Source organism: Rhineura floridana, chromosome 1 (assembly GCF_030035675.1).
Source record: "Rhineura floridana isolate rRhiFlo1 chromosome 1, rRhiFlo1.hap2, whole genome shotgun sequence".
NCBI lineage: Eukaryota > Metazoa > Chordata > Lepidosauria > Squamata > Rhineuridae > Rhineura > Rhineura floridana.
This window is the reverse complement of record NC_084480.1, coordinates 162947989-162963461: the sequence shown is the minus strand read 5'-3', so window position 1 is coordinate 162963461 and position 15473 is coordinate 162947989. Positions and strand designations below refer to the sequence as shown.

Here is a 15473-nt window from a genome sequence, read left to right as displayed (position 1 = left end):
ACTCACTACTATTTCATCTGTGAGACTAACAGTCCTCTTTGAGCTTCTCTTGTGCTACTTTCCTTGACACCCGATCGTTGTTCACAAAGAAGAGAAGCATTTGTAATGTAAAGGAACATTTGAACAAACATAGGTTATATCATAGGCATTACAAATCTGACTGAAGCAACAGCTAATTTAAGCCTCACGTATGAAAATGCCCTTAGAGAAAATGCCCTGGGGGATTAGAACACCTTGTAAACAGTGATGTACTTGCACAGTGAATATCCCTCAGTACAGGGAACCAAGCAATTTGAGGGTAGAATGAGATGGTCTTTATCTAGAATTCAAGTTTGGCCATTCTTTTTTTTTTTTAACTATTATTATTATTTTATTTTTTTATTTTATTTTGTTTCTGCACAGGTATCTTTATATGACATGAATTTTCTCATTTACATCAGACACCAGTATAATTAAGAAGCAATAGTTATTCAACAACAACAAACAAAGAAGCATTCAAATGCTAACAAAGAAAATAAAATCTCTCAGACACTCAACCTCTGACTAAACTGATATGCAGTCTAAATGATTGTGAATAAATTCTGTTTCCTTTCTGTTAGGCTATTACATTGTTTATAAGTGTCTCCATATCCACCAGGCTTCCATTGATGGGCGATGCATAAACATATCTTCCGAAGTGTATTCAATAAAGGAGTGCCAAGTTAAATAAAAGGAGCCTGTTTTTTCCTTACCGTCTTAGATTTAGTTCATGTGTAAGTTTTTCCATTATGGCTATATTTATTTATTTATTTATTTATTATTAAATTTATTAGTCGCCCATCTGGCTGGTTGTCCAGCCACTCTGGGCGACGTACAAGATAAAACAATACATTAAAATGTTAAAATTTTAAACCATAACAGTAAAAACCTAACCCACCCCAAAAGCCTGCCTGAAGAGCCAGGTCTTCAAGGCCCGACGGAAGCTCATCATAGAAGGGGCATGGCGGAGATCATTTGGAAGAGAGTTCCACAGGGTGGGGGCCACTATTGAAAAAGCCCTCTGTCTAGTCCTCACCAGTCTAGCTGTTTTAACCGGTGGGATCGAGAGAAGGTCTTCTGAGGCTGATCTTGTTGAGTGGCATCCCTGACGATGCTGGAGGCGCTCCTTCAGATAGACTGGGCTAAAACCGTATAGGGTTTTAAAGGTCAAAACCAACACTTTGAATTGGGCCCGGTAAGCAACCGGTAGCCAGTGCAACTCCTTCAGCACTTGAGTGATGTGATCTTGCCAGCGGCTGCCTTTAATCAGACGAGCCGCCGCATTCTGTACCAGTTGCAACTTCCAGACCGTTTTCAAGGGTAACCCCACGTAGAGCGCATTACAGTAGTCTAGGCGAGAGGTGACCAGGGCATGTACCACCGGTAGGAGCAGATGGTTGGGAAGGTAGGGGCGCAGCCTCCGTATCAGATGGAGTTGATACAGCGCCGCCCGGCTCACAGCCGAGACTTGAGCCTCCATGGTCAGCTGGGAGTCAAGAATGATCCCCAGGCTGCGGACCTGGTCTTTCAGGGGCAATCGTACCCCATTGAGCACCAGGTCCACATCCCCCAGCCTTCCCTTGTCTCCCACAAACAGTACCTCAGTTTTGTCAGGGTTCAGCTTCAGCTTATTCCTTCCCATCCAGAGGGAGTTATACCATTGTTTTTTTGAGAGGTCATTTGCTGATTTCCACTGCGATGCAATTGTTAATTTTGCTGCTAAGGTCATGTAGATGATCAATTCTTTGGAGAGCAGCTTTGCGTGTGTAGCATCAAATATGTTTAATAGCAATAATTTTGGCGTAAAATCAAAGTGTTCTTTAGAAATCAACATTTCATCATAAACCCTGAGCCAAAAAGCTTGTATTGTTTCACATTCCCACCAGAGATGAAAATATGTTCCTTTGTTCCCACAGGCCCTCCAGCATAGTGGAGAGGCCGTGGAAAACATGTGTGATATCTGGACAGGTGTGCGATACCATCGATGTATCATTTTCAATGAATGTTCTTTGACATAGCTAGAGACAGTCTTAAACGGTTTCGTTTCCCATAATCTATCCCAGTCTCGAAGTTGTATTTCAGAGACCAGATCTGTCTCCCATATTTCCTTGAGAGAAAGAGTGGATTTTAGAGATGAGTTAAGCAAAATGGAGTAAATTTTGGAGACCAGACCTTTTTCTCCCTTGTGTGTATCTTGGAGTAAGTGCTCAAATTGTGTTAGAGATCTTGTTGCTTGTTGTTTCGTGTATTTTAAAATAATAAAGCTGCGGACCTGGGCTAATGTTAGCCAGTCCAGTTTTATTCCTCTCAATTTCAGTTTTAATTGTTCAACTGAAAGGGGAAGAGAGTTTGCAAAGAAATCACATAATCTATGGAGTCCCCTCATACTCCATTCTTTTAGCTGATATTCCCTGTCAGTAGTATAAAATTTGGGATGAAAGGCAATAGGTATCAAAGGTGAAATTATGGGGGCCAATCTGTTCTGCCATAATTTCCAGATCTGAAACATACATTTAGTAAATGGATTGGTCATGTTATTGATAGTTTGCTGTCTTACTGAGGGAAAGGATAAGGACCTAAGTGAAGCATCAGCGGCAAGGTTGATTTCCATCTCCACCCAGTGTTTCTCCTTTATGTTTTTAATTAAGTACACCATTTGACAAATTTGAAAGGCATTGTGATAATATGTTAGGTTTGGAATGCCCCATCCCCCTAAATTTGATTTTCTATAGATTAAAGTTTGGGCTAATCTAGATTTTTTGTGTTGAAAAATAAATTTGATAATTGTACGTTGCCATGATTTTATGACATCGCTAGATATATTGATAGGTAAAACCTGAAATAGAAATAGTAATCGAGGAAGTAGCATCATCTATAATGCAGCTATTCTGCCTAGCATTGAGAGAGAGTTATTTTTCCAAGATTTGAGATTACTTTTAAGTTTTCTAATAATTCGATTATAGTTTAAATAAAATAATTTATTTATATTTTTTGATATAATGACCCCTAGATATTTAAATTTTTTAGCACAAATAGAGATTCCCAATGCTGCTTTAACTAATTTTTGTGTATTAGGACCTATGATTATAAACAGGGATTCGGATTTGGTGTAATTAATGGTGAATCCCGGCATGTCCTTATATTTTTGAAATAAGTTTTTTAAGCTATCTGAGGACGCTAGTGGATCTGAGAGAAGGAGGGCCACATCATCAGCAAACAGGCTTATTTTGTGAGTGGATCCATTAAAGTTGTATCCTTCAATGGTGGATTCCTCTCTCACCGCTTGAGCCAAAGGTTCCATGGTTAAGGCGAATAAAAGTGGCAATAGGGGACATCCTTGTTTCGTTCCCTTTTCAGTTTTTATAAATCCTGATTCATATGCGTTAATTCTGATGCTGGCTAAGCCTTGTTTATATAGGCCTTGTATAATGTTAATGAAGGTATTTCCAAACTTGTAGTGTTGCAAGACCTGAAAAAGAAGTCCCAGTGTAGCGAGTCAAATGCCTTTAGGGCATCTAGTTTAAATATTGCTAATGGTTTATAATATTTTTTGCTATGCAAAATAATGTTCAATAGCCGTCTGATTGGGTCTGAAATTTGTCTGCCTTTAATAAAGCCAGTTTGGTCCGGGTTGATAATAACGGGCATGATGAGGCTAAGCCTGTTTGCTAGAACTGAGGTAAAGATCTTTAGGTCTTGGTTCAACAAGTTAATTGGTCTATAGTTATTCTTGTCATTCAGATTTTTCCCTGGTTTGGGAATTACTATTATGCGTGATATTTTCCAAGTTCACGGGATCTCTTTACCCTCCCTAATAGTGTTAAATATCCGTGATAGATGGGGGACCAGTTGTGCCTTGAATTTCTTATAGAAATCTGTAGAAAAGCCATCTGGCAGGGGATTTATTATTTTTAAGTTTCTTGATGACTTCATTAATTTCAGTCTCGGTGAACTTTTGGTTTAGAATAGATTGTTGGTCATGATCTAGCTTTGTAAGCTTTAAGTTTTGGAGAAAAGGCTGTATATTTGTATTCTTAGGTTCTGGGGCTTTGTATAGTGTTTGGTAGTAAGACATGAATTCAGAGTGAATCTTTTGGGTTTTATATGTAAGTTGGCCATTATTTTGTTGCACACACCATATTTTGTTTGAAGAAAGTTTATGACGTAGTTGATTAGCTAGAAGTTTGGAATTTCGATTACCTTTTTCATAAAAAATTTGCTTGAGATAAATCATGGATTTTGATATTTTTGAGATTTCTAGGGCTTCTATTTTTTTCCTTATGGTGTCTAATTCATGTCTAATTTTAATAGAGCCTGATTGTTTATGTTGAAGTTCCAGCTTTTGTAGTTCTTCATATAGGTTATTTTTTAGGATGGATTTTTGTTTTTGTAGTTTATTTTTCTCTGTAATACAGCATCCTCGTATTGCCGCTTTCATTGCATCCCAAATGATATTTTCTTTAACTCCTATCCCTGTATTGTGCATAAAGTAATCCCTAATGGCCAATTGGATAGCATCTGTTGCTAATTGGTTGGTAAGTAAAAAGTTATCAAATTGCCAGGTAGGTGTTATTTCATCTTTCTCTCTCATAGTTAATATTGCCCATACTGGAGCATGATCTGATATTAAGAAAGACCCGATCTGTGATTCCTGTAAAGTAGTTTGTAAAGTGTCAGTTATGAGGAGGTAATCTATTCTGTAGTAACATTTATATCTAAAGGAGTAAAAAGAGTAGTAAAGATCTCCAAGCATCCACTAAGTTGAATTTAGATAGGATATCTTGAAAGTTAGTTTTGTTGGTAGACTGAGTAGGTATAGCTGAAGCGGTGTTTACTGATTTGTCCCATATTGGATCAGCAGCCCAGTTTAAATCTCCCCCCACTATCAATTCACCTTCTGCAAATTCAAATAATTTTGATAAGGAAGAGGTAAGGAAATGCAATTGTTTTTTGTTGGGTGCATATAGGGATGCTAAAGTCAACTTTTGATTTCCCAGTTGTCCTTTAACAAATATTAGACGACCTTCTGTGTCTTTATAGGTCTGTATGTGTTTAAAAGGGAGAGACCGTGCTATCAGTATAGCTACTCCTCTGCTTTTGGATGAACCATGAGAGGAATATTGCTCTTTATAATAGTTATGGGGTAAGAGTCGTGAAATCTCTTTGTTTCTTGGAGAAAAATTATGTGTGGCTTATCTTTTAAAATAAAATTGGAAATTCTTCTTCTTTTAACTGGGTTGCCCAAACCTTTAGCATTCAGAGTGTAAATTTTTACATTACCTTCCATAATCAGATTAAGGATGATATGAGGGATGCATGACTCCCCAGCTTCGGCCCACATAACTTATGTCCCATAGTATCAGCAAATTCAGTTTGCCAGATATGTGCCGAGAGAAACAATAGCAACTATTAACATCATACAGAATAGAACCATTGAACCCACTTTTGGCAGAGTCCCTATTTCTTGGTGGGACTCTGTAACACCTCTTTAAGAGTGTGTTATCCTATGCAGGTAAAACTGTTATAAAATAAAAAACCACTAGTTAACATTATTTCCCCCCCCCGTTCCCGCCATTTATAATTCGACTTGTTTTATTTATTTATTTATTTTTTCCCCTCCCCTTACTTCCCCCCCTTTTTATAATTGTTGTATATTTAATATTGTTAAATAACATATATATTTTACAACAGAATGTCTTAAGCCCTAACATGGCTAAATTGAAAAACCAGGTCGCATTTAAAAGAAAAGGTGACCTGTAATAATGAAATTTGCTTAAGTGAGGTGTTAAACATGACACAAACCGTGTTATATTAGACCTGTGGATTTGGTTATGAATTTCATTTTCCTCTCTGAGTGAAAGAGTTGGATCATAAAGGACGTGGAGTGCAGAGTGGTTCTGTTTGTTTGTTGAGTCTGAGGTGTTTTTTCTTGGAGAAGACTGTATTCCACTTTTCAGAATCTTGGAAATCTAGCTGTTCCTCTTCTTTATCCAGTTCTTCAGTGTCCCAAGGAATTTCTAAGTTTAATAGGCGAAGGATGTGTGGCATGTTTCTTTTTTTGTGGTAGCTGTGTGTAATATGCCATCTACTTCAATGCAGAGATGAAAAGGAAAACCCCAGCGATATTTGATTTTAGCAGTTTGCAGTTTTTCTGTTGCTGGCCTCAGTTCTCGTCTTTTCCTCAGAGTTTCCAGACTCAGGTCTTGGAGAACCATGATTTCTTTATTGTCGTATCTCAAGCCTCCTTTGTCTCTAATGGCTCTCATAAATCCGTCTTTTAATTGAAAATGAGTAAAAGCCACTATGATATCTCGTGGCATTGCAGTACTTTTAGGTTTGGGTGCTAAGCTACGGTGAGCACGCTCCAGATCTAGTGGGGTGACAGGGACTTCAGGGAGTACTTTGGACCACCATGTTGTAAGAAATGTAATCATGTCTCCCTGTTCCTTTTCTTCGGGGACCCCATGAAAGCGTACATTCCGACGTCTTGCTCTGTTCTCCTGTTCATCCAATTTTGTGTTTAATTCTCTGTTAGCTTTTAAAAGTAGTTGGACTTTGTCAGAGGTTTTAACACTTAATTCCATGGCTTCGTTAGCTGTCGTTTCAATAGCCAGGTTTTTTTGTGCTAAATTATCCAGTGTATCCTTTGTGGAATCAAAGGCTTTTTGCCATTAAGCTATTAATAGGGTATGCATGCTCTGAACTCGAGTCATTACTGTTTCCAACAGGTTTTCTATGTTAACAGACGCCATTTCCCCTTGCCCTGCTTTTCCGTTTTTCGCCACCATTTTGGGCCTTTGTTAGGTGCGATTTTTTAAAACACTAAATTAAGATAGTAAAAGGCCTTAAAGCTTAGCAAATTGTGCTCACAGACGTGCTACAGGGCTTCATTTAACAGGGGTCGAAGAAAGAAACAAGAAGTGTTACCACAAAGTCATTGTAGTTGCCGTTAAGCGCTTGGCGGGAATCAGAGCAGTTGCTCTAAGCTGCAGCCAGGTTTCACGCGCCCCCTGGTGGATCGGCCATTCTTGATATGTGACAGTTATAGTGTAATTCACTAATAGGCAAAAACCCTTGCAGTTTAAGAACGTGCCTATAGCCCGCAGATATTTTTATCAAACTGTAAAAAGCAGGGAAATTGGGCAGCTATAATGAATGCACCAGGGGAGCAGGAGACCTGACCTCCTCTCTGAGATATTGGACTGCCCTACAAATTGGTCAAAACGCAAACACCATTTGGGTTGGTCTTTCACAGTCCAATCCACTTGCTGTGTAGCTTGGAAGAATTTGGTAACATGTGCCTCTGAACATATGGTGAGTGGTGGCAACCCCTGCCATCTCCAAAGATGGAGAATTATATTTTTTATGTTTGTTGGTGTTCTTCTTACTTTGCTTCTTTCCTGTGTTACTAATGTTTCTACAGAGAATCTAAATGAGAAATTTTTATTTCCCTCATTATTCATCCTAGAAATCAAATTTATTTTTATTAATTTCAAAGTCTTTGTATTGGTCAATGTCTTATGATGGTGAAGACAGCCTTTTGTGTTTCAAATTGGAGGTTATGTTCTATTTCTCTTTTGGGTGCATTAACAGTTGAATCTGAAACTGCAGTTTGATGTAAAATCAGACTGGTTACAATATGTTGCTACTTCAGCAATGACTCTAGCTGTTGGAAAAAAGAGGATGCATGTTTTCAGCCTGCTATGTTTAAACCACTTTATTTAAGGCAAGGTGGGCACTGTCAATTAAAAACATAGAGCACACCTAGCATTTTGCTAGAATATATTTCACCTCCCACTGTTTTATCTTGTGCTAATTGAGACACTCCTGAAGTACACTGGAGACTATTCTGCAGAAGTCAGTGCCATTATTCCACAATTATGTTTGGAGTTTTTTAGTGTAAATTTTGCAAAGTGTTGCTGTATTTCACATACTCACAGAAATAGAAACAAAAGAAAATTATTTCTATAGAAAACTTCACTAAAATTGCAAAGTAGATCAGACATCTTTAAAGTGACCATCTGAACTATATCAACTGTCTTAATAATATTGCTTCATCCATGCTAAAACAAGATCAGCTCAGCACATGTCTTCTTTCTATTATTTGGGCTGATTGCAGGTGTTGCCACCACTCACCATATGCTCAGAGGCACATGTTACCAAATTCTTCCAAGCTACACAGGAAGTGGATTGGACTGTGAAAGACCAACCCAAATGGTGTTTGCATTTTGACAAATTCATAGGGTAATATAATAATAATAATAATAATAATAATATAAACTTTATTTCTACCCCGCCCTTTTTCCAATAGGACTCAGAGCGGCTTACAACTAAAAACAACATCATTAAAACATACAGAGTATATTATTAAAAAAGAATTAAACTATGAGAAAAATTAAAACCATAAAATATAGGTTAAAAACAGCGGACAATTTAAAATAATAAAATCATATAATGTAATCACCAAACCTATGACACTTAATCCTGGTTGTTCTCTATCCCAAATGCCCATTGAAATAAAACAGTCTTTACTTGTCGCCGGAAAGACGGCAAGGAGGGAGCTGATCACACCTCACTCGGAAGGGAGTTCCATAGCCTAGGGGCGGCCACCGTAAAGGCCCTATCTCGTGTCCGCATCATATGTGCTTGCGAAGGTGTGGGGAACACAAGAAGGGCCTCACCTGAAAATCTCAAATCCCGGACAGGTTCATGTAGGGAGATACGATCTGTCAAATAGTCTGGACCTGAGCCATATAGGGCTTTGTAGGTCAAAACCAGCTCTTTGAATTGTGACCGGAAACAAATTGGCAGCCAGTGGAGCTGTTGTAACAGGGGAGTTGTATGGTCCCTATAACCAGCCCCGGTTAGCACTCTGGCTGCAGCTCTTTGTACCAATTTAAGTTTCCGAACAGTCTTCAAAGGCAGCCCCACGTAGAGCGTGTTACAGTAGTCTAAGCGGGATGTAACATAAGAACATAAGAAGAGCCTGCTGGATCAGGCCAGTGGCCCATCTAGTCCAGCATCCTGTTCTCACAATGGCCAACCAGGTGCCTGGGGGAAGCCCGCAAGCAGGACCCAAGTGCAAGAACACTCTCCCCTCCTGAGGCTTCCGGCAACTGGTTTTCAGAAGCATGCTGCCTCTGACTAGGGTGGCAGAGCACAGCCATCATGGCTAGTAGCCATTGATAGCCCTGTCCTCCATGAATTTGTCTAATCTTCTTTTAAAGCCATCCAAGCTGGTGGCCATTACTGCATCTTGTGGGAGCAAATTCCATAGTTTAACTATGCGCTGAGTAAAGAAGTACTTCCTTTTGTCTGTCCTGAATCTTCCAACATTCAGCTTCTTGGAATGTCCACGAGTTCTAGCATTATGAGAGAGGGAGAAGAACTTTTCTCTATCCACTTCCTCAATGCCATGCATAATTTTATACAATTCTATCATGTCTCCTCTGACCCGCCTTTTCTCCAAGCTAAAAAGCCCCAAATGCTGCAACCTTTCCTCATAAGGGAGTCGCTCCATCCCCCTGATCATTCTGGTTGCCCTCCTCTGAACCTTTTCCAACTCTATAATATCCTTTTTGAGATGAGGCGACCAGAACTGTACACAGTATTCCAAATGTGGCCGCACCATAGATTTATACAACGGCATGATGATATCGGCTGTTTTATTTTCAATACCTTTCCTAATCATTGCTAGCATGGAATTTGCCTTTTTCACAGCTGCCGCACACTGGGTCGACATTTTCATCGTGCTGTCCACTACAACCCCGAGGTCTCTCTCCTGGTCGGTCACCGCCAGTTCAGACCCCATGAGCGTATATGTGAAATTAAGATTTTTTGCTCCAATATGCATAATTTTACACTTGTTTATATTGAATTGCATTTGCCATTTTTCCGCCCATTCACTCAGTTTGGAGAGGTCTTTTTGGAGCTCTTCGCAATCCCTTTTTGTTTTAACAACCCTGAACAATTTAGTGTCGTCAGCAAACTTGGCCACTTCACTGCTCACTCCTAATTCTAGGTCATTAATGAACAAGTTGAAAAGTACAGGTCCCAATACCGATCCTTGAGGGACTCCACTTTCTACAGCCCTCCATCGGGAGAACTGTCCGTTTATTCCTACTCTCTGCTTTCTGCTTCTTAACCAGTTCCTTATCCACAAGAGGACCTCTCCTCTTATTCCATGAATGCTAAGCTTCCTCAGAAGCCTTTGGTGAGGTACCTTGTCAAACGCTTTTTGAAAGTCTAAGTACACTATGTCCACTGGATCACCTCTATCTATATGCTTGTTGACACTCTCAAAGAATTCTAATAGGTTACTAATAGGTTCTAAAAGGGAAACCAAGGCATGCATCACTCTAGTCAGATCAGGTAGCTCCAGGAACGGGTGCAGCTGGCGCACCAGTTTTAATTGGGCAAATGCGCTCCTGGATACAGCAGTAATCTGGGTCTCCAAATTCAAAGCTGAGTCCAGGAGTACACCCAAACTGCGAACCTGAGACTTCAGGGGGAGTGCGACCCCATCCAGCACCGGTTGAATCCCTATTCCCTGATCTGCCCTCCGACTGACCAGGAGTACCTCTGTTTTGTCAGGATTTAATCTCAACTTGTTTGCCCTCATCCAGTCCATCACTGATGCCAGACACTGGTTTAGGACCTGTACGGCTTCCTTGGCTTCAGGTGGAAAAGAGAAATAGAGTTGAGTGTCATCAGCATACTGATGGCACCGAACCCCAAAACCCCAGACAACCTCTCCCAGCGGTTTCATGTAGATGTTGAATAACATGGGGGACAAAATGGAACCCTGAGGGACCCCATAGGTCAATGGCCAGGGGGTCGAGCAGGAGTCCCCCAGTACCACCTTCTGGGTTCGGTCCTCCAGGAAGAACTGGAGCCACTGTAACACAGTGCCCCCAAGTCCCATCTCGGCAAGGCGGCCCAGAAGGATACCATGATCGATGGTATCGAAAGCCGCTGAGAGGTCCAGTAGAACCAACAGAGACACACTCCCCCTGTCCTGTTCTCTGCGTAGGTCATCCACCAAGGCGACCAAAGCCGTCTCTGTCCCATAGCCAGGCCTGAAACCAGATTGAAATGGATCCAGATAATCCGTATCATCCAAGAATCTCTGGAGTTGGGCGACCACCACACGCTCTATTATCTTGCTTAAAAATGGAATATTGGAGACTGGCTGGTAGTTAGCTAGTAAAGAGGGATCCAGGGAGGGCTTTTTCAGCAGTGGTCTTATAACTGCCTCATTTAAGCATGATGGAATTCTGCCTTGTTGTAGAGAGGCATTAACTACTCCCCTGAGCCAATCGACCAGTCCCCCTCTGGTACTTCTAATGAGCCAGGAAGGGCAAGGGTCCAGTACACACGTGGTGGCACGCGCCGCTCCAAGGGTAGGACAATATCTCAGAGAGGAGGTCAGGTCTCCTTCTCCCCTGGTGCATTCACTATAGCTGCCCATTTTCCCTGCTTTTAAAAGTTTGATAGAAATATCCGATGGCTATAGGTATGTTCTTAAACTGCAAGAGGGTTTTTATTTTTTTTTGCCTATTAGTGAATTTCCCTGCTTTTTAATCCGGAAGGTAAGAAATGGGATCCTGTGCAAGCTTGCTGAGAATGGATTGATCATTTGCATGCTTATTGAATTGGGTGGGATTTACTCCCCTGCAATCATGCTTAGGATAGGTGAAACTGACCACAGGGGATGGGGAGGGGAGGAGGGAGGGGAAGAAACACAGAGGGGAGGACAGAGATAGGAGCAAACAGGATGGGGAAGGACAGGTTCGATCATTTGCATGTTTATCACATTCACTGCGATTTACTCTTGTGCAATCATGCTTAGGATAGGTAAAACTGACCAGGGGGAGAAGGGAGGGAGGGCTGGTGTGGGCAGGGGAAGAGGAAGAAGGAAGTGGAGAGGGGAGGAGGAAGGGAGAGGAGAAGGGGAGGAGGGAAAAAGCAGGTCTGCTCATTTGCATGCTTATTGAGTTCAATGGGATTTACTCCTATGCAATCATGGTTAGGATAGTAAAACTGACCATGGGGGAGGAGCAGGGGGAGGGGGAAGGAGTGTATTGGAGGTGGGCAAAGGAAGGGGGAGGGGAGGGGAGGTTTGATCATTTGCATGCTTATAGAGTTCAGTGGTATTTACGTCTGTGCAATCATGCTTAAGATAGGTACAACTGACCATGGGGAGGAGGAAGGGGAGGGGAAGGTGAATTGGAAGGGGAGGGAGATGGGGAGGGAGGGGCAAAGGAAGGGGGAAGGAAGGGCCAATAGGGAGGGGATAGCAGGGCGGGGAAGGGAGGGTGGGTTTGATCGTTTGCATACTTTTTGAGTTCAATGGGATTTATTTCTGTGCAGTCATGTTTGAAAATGGAAATGGACTGCCTTCAAGTCAATCCCGATGTATGGCAACTCTATGAATAGGGTTTTCATGGTAAACAGTATAGAGGTGGTTTTACCATTGCCTTCCTCTGAGGATGCGAGGCAGTGACTGGCCCAAGGTCACCCAGTGTGCTTCATGGCTGTGTGGAGATTCGAACCCTGGTCTCCCAGGTCGTAGTCCAACACTGACCCAGGGGAGGGGGAGGGAGGGGAGGAAATTGGGTGGGTGGGCACTGGGCAGAGGGGAAGCCCCTTTCCTTTCCAAAAGGAAAACACTGTGAACAGTATCACTGCTTTTCAGCGTTTCCCCCACCTTTTTATTCTACAGCAGGCACATGTAGTCTCCCACCCAAATTTAAACCAAAGCTGTCCCTGGCCATATCCACACCAGACTTTCACTTTAGGTACTCATGGCTTCTCCCAAAGAATCCTGGGAAGTGTAGTTAATGAAGGGTGGTGAGAGTTGCTAGGAGAGGTCCTCACAGAGCTTCAGTCAGAATGGCTGACTGTTAAACCAGTCTGGCCACTGGAGCTCTCTCAGGGGAATAGGAGTCTCCTCTCAGCACCCTTCACAAACTACACTTCCCAGGATTCTTTGAGGGAAGCCATGACTGTCTCACATGAAATCAAAGTCTGGTGCGGGTGTGGCCCTCTGATTAGGCAAGCCCAGCAGCTGTGAGGCTTTTAGAACTCTGACAGTTGGTTCTTACTGAGCATGCCCCATGTTATCATTTGGTGCCAGCCAAAATTTCTTAAATTAATTAAAAATAAGCCAGGCATTTTTTTTTAACTTTTAAACTGCAGAAGATGAAGGTCAGAGTATGGGGCAAGTTCAGTATTAGGATTACAGGTACTCTGTAAACACGGATGATTTTTGATGAATTTTAACAGATTATGAGAACTCTGACAGAAAAAAGTCCAAAAGGGCTCTGGGGGTTTTCTGTCTCTTTTTAGACTTTGAACTCTTGATTCTCTCTGACTGTTTTCTTTATCACCATGACAATTGAGAGGGTTGTTAAGTAAGTGTTTCTGAGTTCAGGACTATAAGTTTTGTAAGGTTTTGTTTTGGAATGAGTTTATGGGAAGCATCAGAATGGCATGGGGGTATTTTCAATTTAACATTGTGGAATGTGAAATATCCATGCTGGCTATAGTATACAGCCACGAGAGTGGCTGTGTAATTAGGTCTCCGAATCAGTGTAGCTCTTCTAATTTGTAGATTTGTAGAAGCAAGTTGAAGGTGATGCACTTGACTAAAGTAATTGACTAAAGTGCAAGCATGAGAAACCTCCAGCCCACAGATCTAAGAAAACCAACAGGGCCCCCAATTTCATCTGTGAGGTCATTCCCCCCTCAAACCACACCCACCTGAGGGGCAGGTGGAGATGCAGCTGTCAATATAGAATCAAAAGCCTTAAACTGCACTTCCAATTATGCACTGGCAAGGAAGGCTTGCTGTCACTACCCACCAGCTGAATGGTGGTGAGAGGAAGCCAGCTGGAATCGAGAGAACTTCGTAGTACAGCCAATCCCACAGAAAGAGCTTGAAGTCTGCACTGATCAGTGGTAACTTCAAGCCCTGCTTGGCTGGACTGGTTGAGAGGTGGGCACCTGTCAGAATGGCCCACCAACAGAAGCTAGTCATCATCCTCTTCTCTTCTCCCACCCCCACCCCCCGGGGCTAAAGGCCTCTTGCATCTAAGAATATGGAATCCAAGCCCAAAATACTATCTGATATGACAGTGGCCAATATGCACAGTTGTGAGTTCTTTGGAAGTGTGAGTAACTGATTTAACAGAGTGGTCACTAATTTAAATAGTGATAGACCTTTCATTCCCCCTCCCTTAATTATATCTTAGGTTGTTGCTGTTATATATTTATTTTTATTTATTTATTTGTTTGTTTGTTAAATTTTTATACCGCCCCACTAGCATAGCTCTCTGGGCGGTGTACAACAAAAACGCACATATATACAATAAGATCCCATAATATAATACAACAAAAACATATATAAAAGGATATATGTATGACATTTTATAGTTGAATCTGCGATAAGTAGGTAATAACTTACGTTGTGAGACCTTGTATTTTACTGAGTATTTCTCGTTATAACTGTTTAAATTTTTTATATTGATATTACGTTAAGTATTGATATATAGTGTTTCTTCCATTCTGTGTTGTAAACCACCCTGGGGTCTCTTGACGAAGGGTGGTATATAAATGGAATAAAATTAATAATAAATAAATAAATAAATTACTAAGACTCTATTAATTTGTCTTTTGTGGCACCGGAGTATACTGGTGTAGGATCCTTTTTATGAGTTTAATTCTGCTGTATTTTCCACCACTGAAGAGCTGCAAAACCCATTGTGCACTGGGAAGCGGGAGGAGGGCTGACTTCATTACCTGGAGAGAGAAAAATACCCTCACTGAATCCACCCAAAGAACTCAAATTTTACCTTTCTTCTTCATCTGGGATTTTGCCTCTTCCATCCTGCTGCACCTTCAGCATTTAGACTGGTTACTTCTTTTATACAAAGCTTTACTATTTTCAGTTTCTATTCCCCAGAAAGTGCTTATGTTAACAAGTGAAACTCCAGTGTGCCAGCACCATAGAAACCTCTTACGACACCCAGATTACAGGCTGAAGTTGGTTCCTAGTTCCTAGTTCCTTCTTTCCTTGAAAGTTCAAAACACTAAAAAAGAAGAAAAGTTGACAGCTACAGCACTTCAAGCCAAAGTTAACATGTCTCTGAACCCCAAAATATATGTTGAGGTACCCTGTATGATATATCACTGTGATCGGGGGACTCTCCCTGTCAAGAATAACGATACATTTATGCAATCAAAATAATCATGCTTCTGATATTATCATAAATACATAATGATGTCATAAAATCATAAAAAATAAGTAACTGGGGGTTCCACCCCAAACTCTGCTCTGGGCCAGGACAACTCATACACCCCAGGAAAGGGGGGTGTCCTCTATAATATACCAGTGTGTCCCACCTGGCCCAAACCTTTTGCTGGGTGCAGGGCACGAATAATGGCATCTACCC

At 41.3% G+C, this 15473-nt stretch overlaps 1 protein-coding gene across 4 annotated transcripts in view; it reads right to left on the bottom strand.

Annotated features, from left to right (window-relative positions):
- Positions 1 to 14960, bottom strand: part of APOBEC1 (apolipoprotein B mRNA editing enzyme catalytic subunit 1) — a 28816-nt gene extending 13856 nt beyond the window's left edge. For 2 of the 4 annotated variants that reach the window (XM_061583216.1, XM_061583247.1), the window contains exon 1: positions 14874 to 14959. In XM_061583216.1, coding sequence (XP_061439200.1) covers positions 14874 to 14907 — 34 coding nt within the window. In that variant the 5' untranslated portion in view covers positions 14908 to 14959. Of the gene's footprint in view, positions 1 to 14873 lie in introns of all 4 variants that reach the window. The other 2 variants (XM_061583226.1, XM_061583237.1) reach the window with 2 other exon arrangements.
- Between the last annotated feature and the right edge of the window lie 513 nt (positions 14961 to 15473).